Source organism: Lynx rufus, unplaced genomic scaffold (assembly GCF_022079265.1).
Source record: "Lynx rufus isolate CCGP_SWC_20201006 ecotype Redwood Valley unplaced genomic scaffold, mLynRuf1.p SCAF_33, whole genome shotgun sequence".
Lineage (NCBI taxonomy): Eukaryota > Metazoa > Chordata > Mammalia > Carnivora > Felidae > Lynx > Lynx rufus.
In genome coordinates, this window is record NW_025814849.1 from 4,233,568 (window position 1) to 4,251,429 (window position 17,862).

The 17,862-nt window shown below is 59.8% G+C and overlaps 1 protein-coding gene across 3 annotated transcripts in view; it reads left to right on the forward strand.

Annotated features, from left to right (window-relative positions):
* Window positions 1-10,975, forward strand: part of SFSWAP (splicing factor SWAP) — a 69,045-nt gene extending 58,070 nt beyond the window's left edge. For all 3 annotated transcript variants that reach the window (XM_047093173.1, XM_047093174.1, XM_047093175.1), the window contains 3 exons: window positions 9,356-9,520; window positions 10,471-10,543; window positions 10,687-10,975. In XM_047093173.1, coding sequence (XP_046949129.1) covers window positions 9,356-9,520; window positions 10,471-10,543; window positions 10,687-10,752 — 304 coding nt within the window. In that variant the 3' untranslated portion in view covers window positions 10,753-10,975. The remainder of the gene's footprint in view (window positions 1-9,355; window positions 9,521-10,470; window positions 10,544-10,686) is intronic.
* The last annotated feature ends 6,887 nt before the right edge of the window (window positions 10,976-17,862 follow it).

The following is a 17,862-nucleotide window of genomic DNA, read 5'->3' on the forward strand; positions in this document are numbered from 1 at the left end:
GCCAGCTGGGCGGGGAGCAGCACGCCTGACACGGAGGGGCCCAGAGGGGGCGGGGCAGGTTCCCTACCTGCTGCCGCGGGTGTGTGAGTCCAGACACGCGGGGTCCCTGAACCTCCCCGACCGCAGAGCCGAGTGGCAGGTGTCGAGAGCCCGGCGGTCACCTGCTCCCGCCCTTCTTGACGGTACCTGCAGCGGCCGCGGGTCCGAAACGACGTTTCTACCGGAAACCTGTCCCTGCCGTGTGGCGGGTTACGTGACCTCTCCGTTCCCTGGTGAGACGTGATCTCTTGCCCTTCAGACGGCAGTCAGCCAAGGAGCTGCAGGGCTCGCGGGGTTCGGCAGGCGGGCTCGGGCACGCCCGCTCCGTGCACTTGCGGCTGCCGCTTCGTCCCGCCGGGAGCACCGGGGCGGTGTGGCGACAGTGGGAGGGCATTTCCGCGGGTGCTCCCTGAACACGTGGAATCCATCGTCCCCCTTGGTGGACGCAAAGGGCAAATAGACGGTCTCGGGTTAATTCCTCGTAACAGAAGATCTCTCCTGGCAGTTGCTTTCTTGCTCTGCCCTCAAATTAACCTTCACGTTAAATGAGCGATCTCGGGAGAAGGCGCTGGTTTTATGCAGAATCCTGAGACCTCGTGTGCTCGCTGCAGCTTTAACGAGTCGTACAGAACAAGTGAGGCTCCGCGCCCGGGCCTGACCCCAGGGGGTGGGAAGCCGTGCCTCGGGCCCCGCAGAGGGCCTGATGTGCCCCGTGCCCCGGGCGTGTCAGCGCCACAGCTGGATGGCGTCCCCTCCAGCCTGTGCGCAGAGCAGCTGCGGGGCCGGTGCCGTGCATGGTGGCAGGTGGCTGATTCCCCAGCGAGCCGGGGCTGCCTTAACCCTGTCCGGTCAGCCAGGCCCAGGGGACGGTGCCGCCCCCACAGCTGAAGGATGGTGGCTACAAGCTGATCACTGAGTGCCGCTTTCACTGACTCCTGGCCTTAAAATTTTAATTAAATTTTCAATAGGCAGTCTTTTTTTTTTTTTTAAGTTTATTTATTTTTGAGAGGGAGAGAGAGAATCCCAAGCAGGCTCCACACCGTCAGCGCAGAGCCTGATGTGGGGCTCAAACTCAAACTGTGAGATCATGACCTGAATTGAAACCGAGAGTTGGACGCTTAACTGACTGAGCCACCCAGGCGTCCCGGTTTTTTAATAGATAGTCTTAGACTTCCTCCTTAAAAACCATACAGCGGGGGCGCCTGGGTGGCTCCATTGGTTGAGCATCTGACTCTTGATCTCTGCTCAGGTCATGATCTCCTGGTTCGTGAGTTTGAGCCCCATGCACTGACAGGGAGGAGCCTGCTTGGGATTCTCTCTCTTTCCTCTCTCTGTTCCTCCGTCTCAAAACAAATTTTATTTAAAAAAAAAAAACAAAACAAAACAAACGTACAATGAATATCCATACGCATGTAACTGCCAGCTTGATTCAGCAGGGCCCACGTTTTTCTTTTTCTTTTTTTTTTTTTTTTACAGTTTTTATTTTTTTTATTTTTTATTTTATTTTTTTTCAATATATGAAGTTTATTGTCAAATTGGTTTCCATACAACACCCAGTGCTCATCCCAAAAGGTGCCCTCCTCAATACCCATCACCCACCCTCCCCACCCTCCCACCCCCCATCAACCCCCAGTTTGTTCTCAGTTTTTAAGAGTCTCTTATGCTTTGGCTCTCTCCCACTCTAACCTCTTCTTTTTCCCTTCCCCTCCCCCATGGTCTTCTGCTAAGTTTCACAAGATCCACATAAGGGTGCAAACACATGGTATCTGTCTTTCTCTGTATGGCTTATTTCACTTAGCATCACACTCTCCAGTTCCATCCACGTTGCTACAAAGGACCAGATTTCGTTCTTTCTCATTGCCACGTAGTTCTCCATTGTGTATATAAACCACAATTTCTTTATCCATTCATCAGTTGATGGACATTTAGGCTCTTTCCATAATTTGGCTACCGTTGAAAGTGCTGCTATAAACATTGGGGTACAAGTGCCCCTATGCATCAGTATTCCTGTATCCCTTGGGTAAATTACTAGCAGTGCTACTGCTGGGTCCTAGGGTAGGTCTATTTTCAATTTTTTGAGGAACCTCCACACTGTTTTCCAGAGTGGCTGCACCAATTTGCATTCCCACCAACAGTGCAAGAGGGTTCCCATTTCTTCCACATCCTCGCCAGCATCTATAGTCTCCTGATTTGTTCATTTTGGCCACTCTGACTGGCGTGAGGTGATATCTGAGTGTGGTTTTGATTTGTATTTCCCTGATAAGGAGCGACGTTGAGCATCTTTTCATGTGCCTGTTGGCCATCTGGATGTCTTCTTTAGACAAGTGTCTATTCATGTTTTCTGCCCATTTCTTCACTGGGTTATTTGTTTTTCGGGTGTGGAGTTTGGTGAGCGCATTATAGATTTTGGATACTCGCCCTTTGTTCGATATGTCACTTGCAAATATCTTTTCCCATTCCGTTGGTTGCCTTTTAGTTTTGTTGGTTGTTTCCTTTGCTGTGCAGAAGCTTTTTATAGGGCCCACGTTTTTCTGTGTGGCTGTCCCCCTCCTGCCTCCCCCCTCCTTTGCGTGTATTCTGTGACAACTCCAGGGCCAAGCGTACTGTGGAGGGTTGGACTTGTCTTACTGTGTCCTCGTGGAGGGGTCCATGATGAACATTTTGGCAAGAGTACTACACAGGTGGTGTGGGACCTCCGTGCACATCACACCCCGCTGTCACATCCTCAGTGATGGCTGTCGGATGGCTTGGTCGAGGCTGCGTGCCCCACGCAGGGGGTCGTGACTGGGTAAGGTGGTGGGCCCCTGCAGGCGACCTGGCGGTGGGAGTGTGACAGCACAGACGTCCCGCTGATAGCCACTCTCCTCTCACTGGCCTCGGCATCCCCGGTGTGGAGTTGGTTCTGACATCGGTAATGGCAAAACGCTGGCTTTCGGATTCTGTCTTTCCTTCTCTAAAGAAGGCACACACACCCTTAGTTTCGGTGCCACTGTGGTCTTTGGGGCTCGGGGTTTGCTTTTCCGTCTGTTGTGCACTAATCTGTTTCCGTCTGTTGTGCCAGGACTAACGTGACCGTGACACCGTCTCACATTTGGCCCCGCGGTTCTCCAAGCACTCTGTTGCTTTTTGGCACAAGGTACTCCGGGCTTAGCTGGTGCTTTCCCTGCCCCAGCACCGGGGTCGGCTGTTCGTCCGAGGAACCCCGGTTCCTGTTACTGAGTGTTTGGACGTTAGGATACGGTTGCGTTGAATTTTTTGAAGAGTACAAATCATGGGGATATTTGGCCACGTTGTATCACAGAGCTTCTCAGCAGGACGCCCGGTGTTTTGTTACAGCAGATAGTCCGTGATTCGTCGATTCGTCAGGGGTTTTGCCGTTGAACTCCTCGCGCTCAGCACACCCGTGGGTGTTGAGTGGGGGGAGTGCCCCGCCGTTACAGGCTCCAGTGCACCAAGCGTCACCGGTCCACGGCAGACTTTGTCATCGAAGGGTGCGTGTCTTCATTCCCTGGAGCAGCCACCGGAAAGAAAAAGGAGATAAAACCCAACAGAGGACATAAAACAGAACCTTAAAAAATGACTTGACTGAAAAGAAAGCAGGAAGCGGGGGAGGGCAGGAAAACTGCACGTGGACGACGGAAACGGGAGGGCCACCGGGTCAGCGTCGCCCTCACGGATGCAGGGCGACTGGACACCAGTTCTGGAGACAACGCCTCGTGCCAGGCCGCTTGCAGGGGCGCCTTCGGTGTGCACGTAGGTCGGGCGCTGAGAGACGGGGAGAGGCACCCGCCGGTCCGGCTGCTGGGGCACGCGCCTCTCGATCTCGGGGTCGCGAGCCCCTCGTGGGGTGGAGAGATGTCTTGATGGGGACAGGTGCACGTGCGGCGCTGTGAGCAGAAAGGCCCCGCGGCCGCGCTGACAGCAGGTGCCGGAGGAGCGCCAGGCTCGTGAGGACGTGGCTTCCAACGTGGGCGCTGAGACCGAGCGGGAGCAGAAGCTGAGGCACCCGGGGGCCAAGCAGACAACAGCGTGGATCTAGAAACTGTAAACGGTCGCCCGACCGGCTCGTGCAGTGTGCCGTTAGTCCTTGAAGACTCCGACGGCGGAGTGTGTCGTGTGTTTCCTCAGCACGTGGCAGCAAGTGTGGGCCTCTTTACAAAGATACGTGGAGGGCGCCTGGGTGGCTCAGTCAGTTGAGCGTCTGACTCGTGATTTGGGCTCGGGTCATGCACTTGTGGTTCTTGGGATCAAGCCCCGTGTTGGGCTCTGTGCTGATGGTGTGGGGCCTGCTAGGGATTCTCTCTCTCTCTCTCTCTCTCTCTCTCTCCCTCCCTCCCTCCCTCCCTCCCTCCCTCTCCCCACTCGCACACACATGCTCTCAAAATAAACTTAAAAATCTGGAAGATCCCCAAGTGTTGGGAAGTTAACACCTTTCTAAATTACCCATAGGTCAAAGACAAAATCACAAGAGAAAGTACGAAATGTTTTAAAACGAAGGCAGCGAACGTGTAGCGCAGCCACGTCTTTAACGTGCAGGTGTGTGTGGAAGGAAGTCAGTAGCGTCAAATGTCTGTGTCAGAAAAGAAGGAAGGTCTAAAAATAACGATCTAATGTTTTCTAGAAACTAGAAAGCACTAGTTTAGCTAGTGCTGAAAAAGAAAGCACTAGAAAAAGAGCAAATTAAACCTAAAGGAGGTGGAGGCAAGGAAGTAATAAAGGTGAGATCAGAAATCAAGAAAATGAAAACTAATAATTCTCAAATTCGTGTGGAACTGTGAAGAGCCTGGATAGCCCAAGCAGGCCCTGAGAAGGAGGAGCAAAGCGGGAGGCCTCAGTCCCAGCTGCCAAGTCCCATGAGAGCAGCAGTGATCCAAGCAGAACAGACCAGAAAACCCGGAAATGGACCCACAGTCACATGGTCAACTCACCTTCAGCAAAGCAGGAGAGAGTGGCCAGTGGGAAAAAGACGGTCTCTTCTGCAAGCGGGGTTGAAGAAACGGGACAGCAACGTGCACCATGAACCCGGACTGCGTTCTTACACTGCGCACGAAAATAAACTCAGAGCGGATGGAAGGGGCGCCCGGGGGGCTCAGTCTGTTAAGCATCTGACTCTTGATTTCGGCTCAGGTCATGATCTCACGATCGAGCCCCACATCAGGCTCTGCACTGACAGCGTGGAGCCTGCTAGGGATTCTCTCTCTCCCTACCTCTCTCCCTTCCTCCCTCCCTCCCTCTCTCTCCCTCTCTCTCCCTCTCTCTCTCTCTCTCCCCCCCCCACTCTCTCTTTCTCTCACTCAAAATAAATTTTAAAAAATGGATGAAAGACCTAAACGTGAGACAGGAAGGTATAAAAATCCTAGAAGAGAGGGGTGCCTGGGTGGCTCAGTCAGTTGAGCGTCCGGCTTTGGCTCAGGTCATGATCTCATAGCTCATGAGTTCAAGCCCCGATTCGGGCTCTGTGCTGACAGCTCGGAGCCTGGAGCCTGCTTCGGATACTGTGTCTCCCTCTCTCTCTGCCCCTAACCCACTCGCATTCTGTGTCTGTCTCTCTCAAAAATAAATAAACATTAAAAAAATTTTTGTTTAAATCCTAGAGGAGAAAATAGAAAACCTCATTGACATCAAGTACAGCCATTTCTTTCTAGACACGTCTCCGGAGGCAAGGGAAACAAAAGCACAAATGAACTACTGGGACCTCATCGATATAAAATGCTTCTGCACGGCGAAGGAAACAATCAGCAAAACCAAAAGGCAGCCTATGGAATGGGGGAAGATATTTGCAAACGACATAGCGGATAAAGGGTTAGTATCCAAAATCTACAAAGAACTTCTCAAACTCAGCTCCCCCAAAAACGAATAATCCAATTTAAAAATGGGCAGAAGACACGAACAGACGTTTCTCCAAAGAAGATACGTGGATGGCCAGCAGACACAAGAAAAGATGTTGGGGCGCCTGGGGAGCTCAGTCAGAGTGTCCGACCCTGCTCGGGTCATGATCTCACGGTTTGTGAGACTGAGCCCTGTGTCGGACTCCTTGCCGGGTGTGGAGCCTGCTTGGGATTCTCTGTCTCTTTCTCTCTCAAAGGAGAAGAAAAAGAAAAAGCCACTAATTCAGAGAGATACGTGCACCCTCTGCTCATAGCAGCAGCAGCAGCCAGGCTGTGGCAGGAGCCCACGTGTCCACCCGTCGGTGAACGGGTAACGGTGTGTGTGCACACGATGGGCTGTCACTCTTCTACGAGAGTAAAATCTTGCCGTTCGCTCGGATGTCGCTCGCGTGGGATGTGCAAAACGAAGCAAGTGGGCGGACACAGACCCTGAATACAGAGAACAGACCGGTGGTGGCCGGCCGAGCGGGAGGGGGACAGGCTTCAGGTCGTGGGAGGAGGCGTAGGGAGCACAGCCCGTGGCGGCTCTGTCGGTGACCGACAGCGGCTGCCGTCGCGAGCACCGCGTCACGCGGGTCCCGTCACCGCGGCCTGGAGCCGATGTAGCTGTGTCATCTGTACTTTGGTTTCGTTAAGGAAGAGGCGGGGGGAGAAAAGGGGAAACAGACTAGGGGCAACACTGAAAAGTTGGTTCTTTGAAAATGATCAGGGAATTGGTAAATCTTTAGATCGATCAAGAGTGAAAACCTACGGACAATTAAAGAATAATAAGGAAATATATATTTTTCTGGTTAACTTGACAACGTAGATGAAATGGACAAATTTCTTGAAACATCCGAGCGGCCACCATGACAGCAAAAGAAATAGAAAATCTAAGTAATTCTGCCAAAGAATTTATTTGTAATTTAAAACCACAGAACTCCAGGCCCAGACGGCTTTCATCATTAAATTCTAACAAATGTTCAGGGAAGAAGAGATATGCCAGTTTACAGACGGTCTTGGCAACACAGAACGTTTCGCTCACCTCGTGAGGCACCCCGGCCGTGGCTCCTGAAGAGGCGTGTGTGTGGTGTATGTGGGCAGGGTCGCATATGCGCAGGGCGAGGGAGGGTGAATGGGGACAGGGACATGTGTGGCAAGGGTGTGTGTGGACGGGGGCGGGGTTGGTAGGCGACATCGTTCGCGTCTCTTCTCCCCGCTGATGGACCCAGTGCGCCCCGTCAGGACTCCACGGACATCTCGCAGGGACTGGTGAGCGACCGGATGCCCGGTCCGTGCGGAAACGGGGGACCCGGAGCGGCCACCACGGTCTCTCAAAAGGACAGGGTTGGAGGGTGTCTGCTGCCCTTTCCAGACCCGCCAGGAGGCCTCCAAGGAAAACCGGGAGCCATAGGGTTACAACGACAGGGGCGCCACAGCAGCCCGTGAGGAGAGGAGAGGCGGCCTGTGCCGGCCCTGAGCGCGCGGAGGCTCCCGGAGGCAGGGAGCGGTGAACGTGACCTCGCTGGGGTTAAAAACCTCACTCTCACGTCGGGGCTGAGAGCGCAAAGAGGCACCCACAGGCCAGGAGACACTCGCACAGCGCCACCCCCGACAGAGGGGGCAGGTGACGTGAAGGACGTTCCATAAACGCAGGCTGAAGCCGCTGCCCCTGGCGTGGCCGCTGCGTGTGGCCCTCCGGGCACTCGCTCGCCATAGACACCTGCCCACGAGAGCAGCTCCGCTTGTCATCGCCCAGAGCGGCAACGGCCCGGGTGAGCGTCCACGGGAGAGGGCGGCGGCGTGGCAGCGGGCCCTGCACGGTGCTGCGGCAGCGGCCAGAACAACAGCCGGTCTGTGGGCGGCATGGATTGGGCAGGGGCCCCCGGACTCGGAAGAGCCACGCTGTGATTCCACTGGTGTGTCTTTTCATCGAGGGGACGTAGATCAGAGCAGGGGTCCCCTCTGTGGGTGGGAAAGGGGGTCCGGTGACTGGAGGCAGCAGGGAGGGAACTTTCTAGAACGGTGGCTCCTGATGCCGAGAGGAGTCCGTGCGTCATGACGCCCACACCTTGCGGAACGCCGCCCGCAGCGCTAAGACCGTTGTGTGTCTCTGGATGAAAAGCGCACCTCACGTTTTCCAAAAAGAAGGGATTCTGTCATTCCTCAAGCAGGTGCTCTGGAAGTTTCGTCCGCAACATCAAGCTGTCGTCAGACTGAGCCTGACTCACGGGCAGGGATCGCCAGCCTGCCTCTCGTCGGCCCCTGAGCGCGGCCACGGAAACCGATCCGACTGGGGGCTTAAACCATCGTGGGCGACTGCCACGAGCTGCCACATAGGTCATCATCTCTGCTGCTTTCTCTGAGGTCCTGGCGCACGCGTGCGGGCGTAAACTCCGCACAGAACTTCTGCAAGTTCAGAAAATAGGCGTGCTGGGTGGCTTCCGTGTGCGCCTGTCCAGTTGTGGACACCCTCGTCCTTGCTGGCACGTGAGGCCGCCTGCCCGAGGCCCTGACCCACCGGGGACCCCGCCTCCGCAGCCAAGCGTGAGTCACTGCACCTCTGGCTTTTTGCGACGACAGCACCGTGGGGGCCGGGCGGGTGGGCACGTGGGCGGGCCGTGAGGCATCCCCAGGTGGGCAAGGGCCCACGAGCCGCTCTGTGCCCCAGAGCACAGACCTGGGACACCTTACGCAGTGAAGACAACGCGGTTCCACGTTTCCTGAGATCTCTTCATCCGTGAGGCCCAGATGGGCACATGTGACAGTGTCATGACCCCACTTTCCGTATACGGTTCTCAAGCACATTCTCCACCACCCACCAGCCACCCGTCGCTCACGTGTGGCCGGGCAGAGTTTCCAAACAGCCAGCGACCCCCCTTTCTGGAGGAACCAAAGGCAAGAGAGCAGGGACGCTCGGTGCCTGTCTGGACCGCAGGCTGCTCTGACCTCCCGCACGTGCTCTCTTCTTCAGTGTGTTTTGGGGAGTGGGCGGGAGGCCGGTGGGGGCTGGGGGGGCGGGTGGGGGACAGGACGGTTCGGAGGGGTGGTGGGGACAGGGATGGGCTCTGCCGTCACAGGAAGCTCAGGGCAGAGAGAAGGAGCGCTTTTGTGCGCGCGGTACCCGGCTTAGAGAATCCCCCGTTTCTTGCTAGAAGTTCTCCAGTCGGCGTGACTGGATAAGCAGTGTGAGTGGCACTGGGTCGCTCTCCATGGGTGTCCTACGTGCCGACTGCTGGCCTCTGGACACGGGGTGGGGACAGACCGCCTCCGGACAGGGTGGCCTGCGTTCCGTCCTGGGTGGCCTTTGCTGCATCTGTCTGTCGGGAGTCAAACAGAATGCTCAGCGCTTCGAAAAGCAGTTCGCCCGTGTGGACGGGTCCCTTGGAAACCACTCGAAACTCCTCCAGAGCCCCGGGTGTCTTTGTCTGAACCTGCTTTCCCTACAGGAGCCCCCACGAGAAGAAGAAGAAGAGGCACTCACGGTCACGGACCGAGTCCAAGGCCGGGTCCCAGTCGGCGTCCCCGAGCAAGCAGTCCGCACGCCGGCACACGGCCCACTCGGCCAGCATCTCTCCCGTGGAGAGTCGGGGCTCCAGCCTGGAGCGCTCCAGGTAACCCCACGGACCCCTGCCCGTCGCCCGACGGCGAGCGGGAGGCGGGCGCGGGAAGCGGTCAGAGCTGGGGCCAGGCTTCGGGAGCACCCGTTCGGGAGTCCCTGAGCGGCCTGCTCCTCCGTGGCTCTCCCCGACGTCAGAGACGAGAGTGGGTGTGGGGCGGGCCGGCCACCTTCCTCCGATGTGGAGGACGTCCCACGGTCAGCTCCTCTGGGAAAGCCTGTCTTAGTGTGAGGGCAGCCGTTCTGAAGCCGCCCGACAACGGTGCCCTTGTTCTCACCGGCACCCACTGGGGAGCCCAGCGTGATTGTGGGGCAGCTGGGCACGGGGGTCCACGGTGTCCCGGCCCCAAAGGCCACTTGTCGCACCACTCGCTCCAAGCCCCAGAAGTCAGGGGTGGAACCGTCACTCCCGACGGAACAGGCCAGGTGATCTCAGAGGTTGTGGCTGTCACGTGAGTGGCCCCGTCGGCAGCACGGGCGTGGGTGTCCCTGTGGCCGTGGCCATCAGGAGGCGTTTGCCAGACCCGCCAGCTGCCCGTGCACCCAGCGCCTGGGGAGGGGTCGCTCAGGAAGAGGGTCGCAGGCCCTATGCCGCGGGCCCACAGCCCCCGGGCTGTCACTCAGAACCAAGACAGGAAGGAGCGCTGGCCCGGCGGCCGCCGGCTGTGTGGGAGGTGGCGTCACGCCCCAGCGTCCCCAGCGTGGACCGGCTTTCCGGCGCTCCCGTCCGGCCCTGCCGTTCGCTGCGTGCGCCTCACGGAACGTGCGTGGAAAATGTTTCCTGAGTTAGCTTGCCCTTCATAAAATATTTCAAACGTCTGTAGCGTGAGGCATAAAAGCAAAGTGTATATTTATGACGATGACTTGTCTTTTAAAGACACTAGTAGCGAATACGGTAAAATGCTTAATTTTCAAGCCTCTGACCTTTCTCTGTGTTCGCATTAGGGGCGTTTCTCAGGAAAAAGACGGCCAGATCTCCTCAGCAATTGTTTCCTCCGTGCAGAGCAAAATAACTCAGGTAACGGCCGCCGGCTCCCCCCCTCCCTCCCCCGCCCCGTCCCGAGGGGCCCCTGACCCCGCGGCCCGCGGGGACCCCAGTCAAGTCGGTCTCCCAGCCCCGCACGGCAAGCCATCCAGACCCCTGTGTGTCTCCCCGTGCAGGACCTCATGGCCAAAGTGAGGGCGATGCTGGCGGCTTCGAAGAACATGCAGACCAGCGCCTCCTGAGGCCCGGGCTGCGGAGAGCCAGCGAGCGCACAGACCCGTCCGCACGCCGTCCGTGCTCCCCCGGGACGCCCCGGGCCGTCGGCGGTTTTTGTAAATTAATTTTTGATGACATTTTCAGTTTAAGATTTTTGACCAGCAGTCTCTTACCTGTATATTTGTAAATAATATCATGTTTCTGTGAAAATGTATTATCAAATAAAATGGGAGGAAAACACCTTTTCTAGCTAGCGACTGTGGGGCGGTTTCTTCCTTGTTTAGCCCGTGAGTTTGTTTTTACCCTTTGCCACCAGGCTCCCGGCGGGTGGTTCGCGTTGCGGCCCCCGCACGCCCGCCGCGGTCAGCGCTCAGGCGCCCCGTGCAGGCAGCGGGGCCGCGGTTCGCCCTCGTCTGCGTCCCCGCCCGGGCCCCCCCTTGACCCGGCCCCTGGGGACCCCTCGACGGTCGACTGGCGTCGGCCTCGGGGATGAGACACGGACCTGCTGCCCTGCCCGGGGTCGCAGGCCAGGTCACCCGAGAGAGGCCGTTCCTGGGCCGGGCTTGACTCGCAACACCGAAAGGACTCGCCGCCCGGCCGAGGTCCGAGGTTCAGAGCGGTGCTGCCGTCGCCCTGCGGGGGGAATGTCCTGCTCTGCGCGCGCTCCGCCCGCCCTGCCCGCGGCCCGGGCCCGGCCAGACGTAGAAGTGGAACTGGTCGGTTTTCCTTCTTCCGAAGCGGGCTCCTTCCCGGCGGCCGCTGCGCCAGACGGTGGGGAAGACCTGGCGCCGGGGGGCTGTGTGCGGGCAGGCGTGGGGGAGGCGGGCGCCGCGGCGGCTGGACCCCGCCACCGCGTGTCCTTCCTGTGTGGCCAGCTTCACGCCGCGCCCTGTCCTCTGTGTTCCGTGTCGGCCTTTGAGACGCCCCTGCGGCTCCAAGGACCTGCCCGGCCCTGCTGGTCTCCCCCCCCACTGGGCCACGTGGGGACTCAGCCCGTAGCCCCGGATGGCGGGCGGGCGGCCGCGCGCGGCACCCTCACGCAGGCGTTACGTCCCTGGCCGTGGACGGGCGGGTCACGGCTTCGATTTCGACGCGAGCGCCTGCCTGCCATCCAGAAAGCCTCCGCCAAATCATCGAGACCCTCCTGCGCCCTCCCCGGGCAGCGCGACCTCAGATGCCCGTCGCTGCTGCGTCGTTTCTGCGCTTCGGGTGACCCGGAGCGGCTGCTCCGATGTTGGCGCGTCCGTTCGGCCGGCCCCTTGGCCGGCTGTTACCCCCCCCCGAGCGTCTTACCTGTTCGCCGCGCTCCGCACAGTCCCCTCAGCCCTTTGGGCGTGATTCATCTTTAAGTAATTTTCTTCCAATTCGTCCTTATCTTTGGTTATGGTTTCCACGTGCAAACACGGCTGTTACCTGTGGCCATTCACTTCTTCCCGGGGCCTCCGGCAGGGCCCGTGCGAGGCGCCGGGAGGCCCGCCTTGTCCCTCCTCGCTTGTTTGCGTCGTTGGCGTGCAGGGTGCCATTTCCACTCGCAGGAGTCAGAAACCAGAGTCACAGCAGGGAGGTGACCCCCGGGGGTGGGGGTAGCTCACGGCCAGGTGGGCACAGCTTTGCACACCGCGCCCCGGAGAGCCCACCCAGACAGCCACGTGGCGTGGGTTGTGTGCTTGGGGGACCGTCCCACACAGGGAAGTGGGAGGACCACGCAGCGTGGCTTCCCGTCCCGTGGGCTCCGCCTTGGTCCGGGGAGGCGCGCGCTCGGGCTGCACAGACGGACAGGGACCCGTGCCGAGCTCGCCCACCGCGTGTCCTGCCACAGGTCCTGGGCGACGGGACAGCCTTCGGGGCGAACGCGCGACCCCTGCCGTCCTCAGGAGACACAGCCAGTGCGCCGGGCCCGGAGCTTTCCCCCTGCACAGATTCTCCCGCGGCTCCTGGATGCGCCAGTGAGAATGTTCTCCGCAGCGACTTCCCACCTGCTCGCCCACTGGCTCCGAGCCTCGTGGCGCTCGCTCGGCCGCGCTGGTTCCCCACGTGACCTGCACGCTTCCGGGGCCGACCCCCGGCTGCCCCGCCAGGTTCCCGGGTGAGGGCCCTTCGCCGAACCCGCGGCCCCAGCTGTCAGGTTGCACCTGCCATTTGGTCACGTGGTCACGTATGCTCTCGTGGGGGCGCCGGGGTGGCTCGGGTGGCTAAGCGTCCAAGTCCTCCACTCAGGTTGCGATTTCACGAGTCGTGTTCTCACAGTCGTGGGATCGGGCCCCGTGTCGTCTTCTCCCAACTGTCAGGATTCGAGCTCCGGCCGCGGCTTTCAGCGGGCACGGCGCACGCAGTCTCCGGGCGGGCGCAGACGGAGCCAGCAGGACAGGCCAGTCCCACAGGACATCAGGTGCCACTGCCCAGAGAAGGTGCGTGGGAGGCCGCCTCCGAGAACAGTTGACCCGCCGCGAGACCGCACACCCAGGGCGGGAACCGGCGTCCACGCAGCAGGCCGGGCGCCACCCCCGGATGGCCTTCCCCAGGTCCAGGAAACCGGAAGTTGTCCCGGCTTCTCCGCCTTCCCGGGGCTTGCCGGTCGGACAGCCTGCACCGTCTCTCTGTCATAAACACCATCGGGGCCAGTGTGGGGCGTGCTTTGCAGAGAGGGGCCAGGGGGCATCTCTATGGAGATGACATGGGGACAGCGACCTGGAGGAATGAGGCAGGGGAGTGCTCACTGGGCACTGGGCTGCCGTGCAGAGGTCCTGCGGCAGGAGTGTGAGTGAGGGAAAGAGAAGGCGGAGGTGGGGGGCTCATGTTAGAGGAAAGGGTGGGATTGGGGGGTCTGGGCAGGACCTGCAGACCCCGCGAGGAGCTGGAATTGTGTCCCCAGTGCAACAGGAGGCCCTGTCAGTATCCACGTGGGGAAGGTGGCCCGGCCGCAACCTAGGGAACAGCCTGTAGGAAGGCAGGGTGTGTGCAGAGGCAGGTGGCAGGCGGGTCACCATCCCAAACCACAGGAGCCCATCCTCGGTGCCGTGTGCCGCGGCCTCGGGGCCGGGGTGGCGCTCTGAGGGAGACCCAGGCCGGTGGCTGCGTGCGGTCCACGCGGACCCGCCGGGACGGTCTCGTCTCAAGAGGACTTAGCTGCCCCACCTGCAGCAGCCCTCTCCCCAGATGAGCTGCCTCTCGGGTTTGGGTGGACGCGCATCTGGGGGACACCGCTGGCCACACCACAGGGCGCCGGCAGGAAACCCTGAGGCTTGGGTTCCCAGGAGCGCTGGGCTGCCTCCCGGCCGGCCTGGCTCCTCCAGGAACTGGTTGAGGAAGAAAGAGCACGTCGCTTTCCCTGGCCCGCGTCGGGGCGCCTCCTGCCCTGTGGGGGAGTCGGGCCCGCACCCTGTGTGGTGTCACTATCCTCCTAGACTTGTGTGACCATCCTCGCCACCCGATTCCAGAACATTCCACCCCAGCCCCCAGATTAGCCGTCTGCGCTGCGTCTCCGGATGTGACTCTTGTGGACACTTCCCGCGTGGACTCGGGCACCGCCCGGCCCGTGGCTCGTCAAAGCGTCACCTCCTGTGCGTCCGTCCGTGGCCCGTGGATGCTGGGTGTTCCCGCTTTGTGGCCCTTGTGGGTAGCGCTGTGGTGACGCTCACCGGCAGACGGAAGTTCTCCGCCTGGTTCTCAGTTGGGGGAAGCCGTCGCCCCCGTGCAGGGTGGACGCAAGGACCCTCCGAGGAGAGACCGGCGAGGGGCAGGGAGCGGCTGCGGAGCCCCTCGGGGACACAGGGCACGGGGACGTGGCCGGCGCGGGGTCCAGCTCGTACTGAGGTGCGGCGTGGGCGTGAGGAGCTGGGACACGATGGGGTAAGGCCTGGGGACCCCAGCTCCCACGACCACGTCACCACGTGTCGGGACCCTGCCCCAGTGACCACTCACCTTCCGTCCAGGCTGAATTGTGTCCCCCAAACCCATCCGGGAGAGCCCTGACCCCCAGCACGGTGCAATGTAACCGCGTGTGGAGGCAGCGCCCCACAGAGGTGACAGGGTGAAGTGGGGTCACCGGGGCAGACCTGCCCCGTACATCTGAGTCCCCGCGGGGAGCACAGCAGGACGCAGACACGCACGGGCCTCGACCACTGAGGCCACGGCAAGGAGACAGCGTCTGCGGCCCTGGGCCCCTTGCTGGCCATCAAGGACAGTCCCGTCCCAAGATCTTCAACTCAAACACAGCGGCAAAGCCCCTTTCACCACATAAGGGAACACGCTCTTGGATCCCGGGGGTTAGGACTGGGTGTCTCGGGGCCACTGTCCCACACTTGGGATTCACGATTCATCCCCCGCCCCGGGCGCCAGCCCCGCAAGGGTGGGGATCGGGCATGCAGCCCGAGCCTCGCCACTCTGCGAGAGCGAAGGCAGGGGCCCCGGTCTAGGGCCACCACCGCCCTCCAGACCCCTGTCTCGGAGAGGGGACCTCATTTGAGTAAGCGACCTTTTGCATCCCGTACACATAGCACACTTCTCCTGTTCTCATTTTTATTGATTTTCAGTTACACAAGCGAACCAGAAACAGCCGCTCCTGGCGGGAATGGAGAACAGGCCGGGAAGCCGAAGGCCTTGGCCCGGGGGCCTCACGGGGTCCCCGTGACAGCGACTAATGAGGAAACCCACCCTGGAGAACCCGCCCTGGCAGTGGGGATGGGAAGGACAGGGGAAGCGAGAGCCGGCGGCCCGGACGGTGCGGGTCACGTGCACGGCCCGGAGCATCTCCCTCGACTGGTCATGAGCTTGGGCTGCCCAGGCACGGACGTCCCGCAGCCCGAGGCCCCAGGACGAGGAGCCGCAGGTGCAGGTGGCGGGAGGGAGCGCCCGGGGAGCGTGGGCGGAGCTAAGGCAGCCGCCCCTTGCCCTGCTGCCCAAAGTCATCACCGTGCTCTTCGGTGGGTTCCCTCCAGAACTGTCCCTCTGCTTTCACACGAGCGCAGTGGGAGACGGCGACGCGTGAGTGGCCCGGGCGGCAGTGTCACAAACCGCTGGGCTGACGGGGACGACAGGGGATTTCCTAAAGGAAATCGGAGGTGCCGACGCCACAGAAAGGGAGATGGGTGGCAGGCAAGGCTGGATCAAGGGCTCAGAAAGATGATACAGACCTACGTGTTCGTGCGCGCACGTGTGGTCGATGTAAATACATAGTTGTTTCGTGGCTTTTTTCTAATTACTGTTGTCTTAAAAACAATTTGTTTTTCACTCAACAAAACGTCTAAGCGGCCAACTGGTGCACCTGGTCCTGTCTAACTCCCAGGCAGTGCGACATCTTCCGGGTGTGTCCCAGTGTGGCCAGCCCAGAGCACCGCCCGCTCCCACAGCACCTTGTGGGTCTTACAAGAGGTGCCTGTCTCTCCGGCGGGACGCGACACCCCAGGCTGCAGGGACCACAGATGGGCAGGCAGTGCCCTCACCCGCATCGCGGGCCACAGTGGGCACGACTGACCAGGCCCGCGGCCCTGCTCTAGCCGGTCCGCCCCGCGTGGACGTCCGGGCAGCTTCTGACGTTAAACCAGTACATCCTGCATCCGTCTTCTCGTGCAAAGACGGGAGCGTTTTTCTAGGGCAGACACCAAGAATGCTAGCCATGGAAAACGTGCTTTTTAAATTTTAATATCTCCTCCCTGATGGCCTTCCAGTGAGGCTGAACCAGCGGGCCCCCGACCCCCACCCCAGTGGCACCAAAGTCCCCACTTCCCACACCCTCGGCACATGATGACGTATCAGTTTTCCAACGTCGCCCATCTGATGGTGAAAGCGGCCCCTTCTCGGAGCCTGGACTCCGTCCACATTCGTGCACCAGGATTCCGTGGCAGGCTCCAAGAGAAAGCAGCAGCTGTGGTGTGGTAGTCCCCCGGCATGAAGTGACCCCCCCCCCGCAAGCATCCTTGGTGCTCGCTGAGGTCACCAGCCACCATCTGGACCTGTCCGAGGAGAACCACAGCCTGCCCACACTCACGTTTGTGCTCCCGAGGCCACCGTCACAGCCACGCCTCTTCGCCACCCTCGGGAATGCGTCCCCCCACAGCATATCCTGCTCCAAACCCTCAAATGCAGGACGAACTCTTACACAGGGGTCAACTGCTCTGGCAACGCTTCCAAGCCCCTTGATCCAGCCCTGCCTGCCATCCATCTCCCTTCCTCAGACTTCATCACTTCCCGTTTCCTTTGGAAAACCCCTTCCTTGCTACAGTCTGTGCAGGCAGATCAGCTCATTTCCATCCCCCGGACACACGTTTGGCTCAGGGACAGACACGTAATCTGCATCATCCAATAAAAGATGGCCGTGGGCCTCTGGCTTCAGGAAGAGTCCGTCTGTGGCTGGCTTGCTGAGCTGCAAGGACGTTGGCTGGAGCGGCCCTGCGCCACCTTTGCTCCCGTTTGGAGAGATCTTGCCTGAGACTGAAGACAACACAACAATGGAGGGAGAAACTGTGCAACCTGATCCAGCCCTGCCTGACATCAGTGTGCCCTGGGATGTCCCAATCTAACAAGCCTCTACCTTTCCTTTCCTTGACCAGAAGCAGTTTGAGCTGGTTTCTGCCACTGACGACCAGCTTGTCCCCATGCACATGAGCAAAATGTGGGGCTGTGCCTGTGAGAGGCCACTGTGTGCCAGGGTGCCTCTCCACATGGGATCTCAACTTGTCAATACAAAGGGCTCCAGAAGCAGGTGCGGAATCTCCTCGCTCCACAGGGGCCACAGCTTGGGGCAGGATGGGGAAGTGGAGGCTTGCCTGGAACCCAGCCCTCACCACCCCCCCCCCCAACAGGGTGCCGTGGATCCGGCCGAAATGCCTGGGCCTTGGTTTCCCTTTCCGTAGAATGGGCCCTCAATTCCAACAGCACTAGCTGTGACTAACCAGATGGTTGGGCAGAGTTGTAGACCCAGCAGGATGAGAACTCTAACAAGGGGTGGGGGTGGGGGGTGCATCTGAGCCCCGCCCAAGCCCTCCCCACCGAAGGGTACCCCACAAGGTACTTAATTTCTCTGGGCCTCAGGTTCCTCGTTCGAAAACTGGGAATAATAGTTTCCCTCTCGTAAGACGTTGTGAGAAGCCAATGAGATTATAAATGAGGCAGGCCCAGCCGGTGTCCGGCGCCCACGG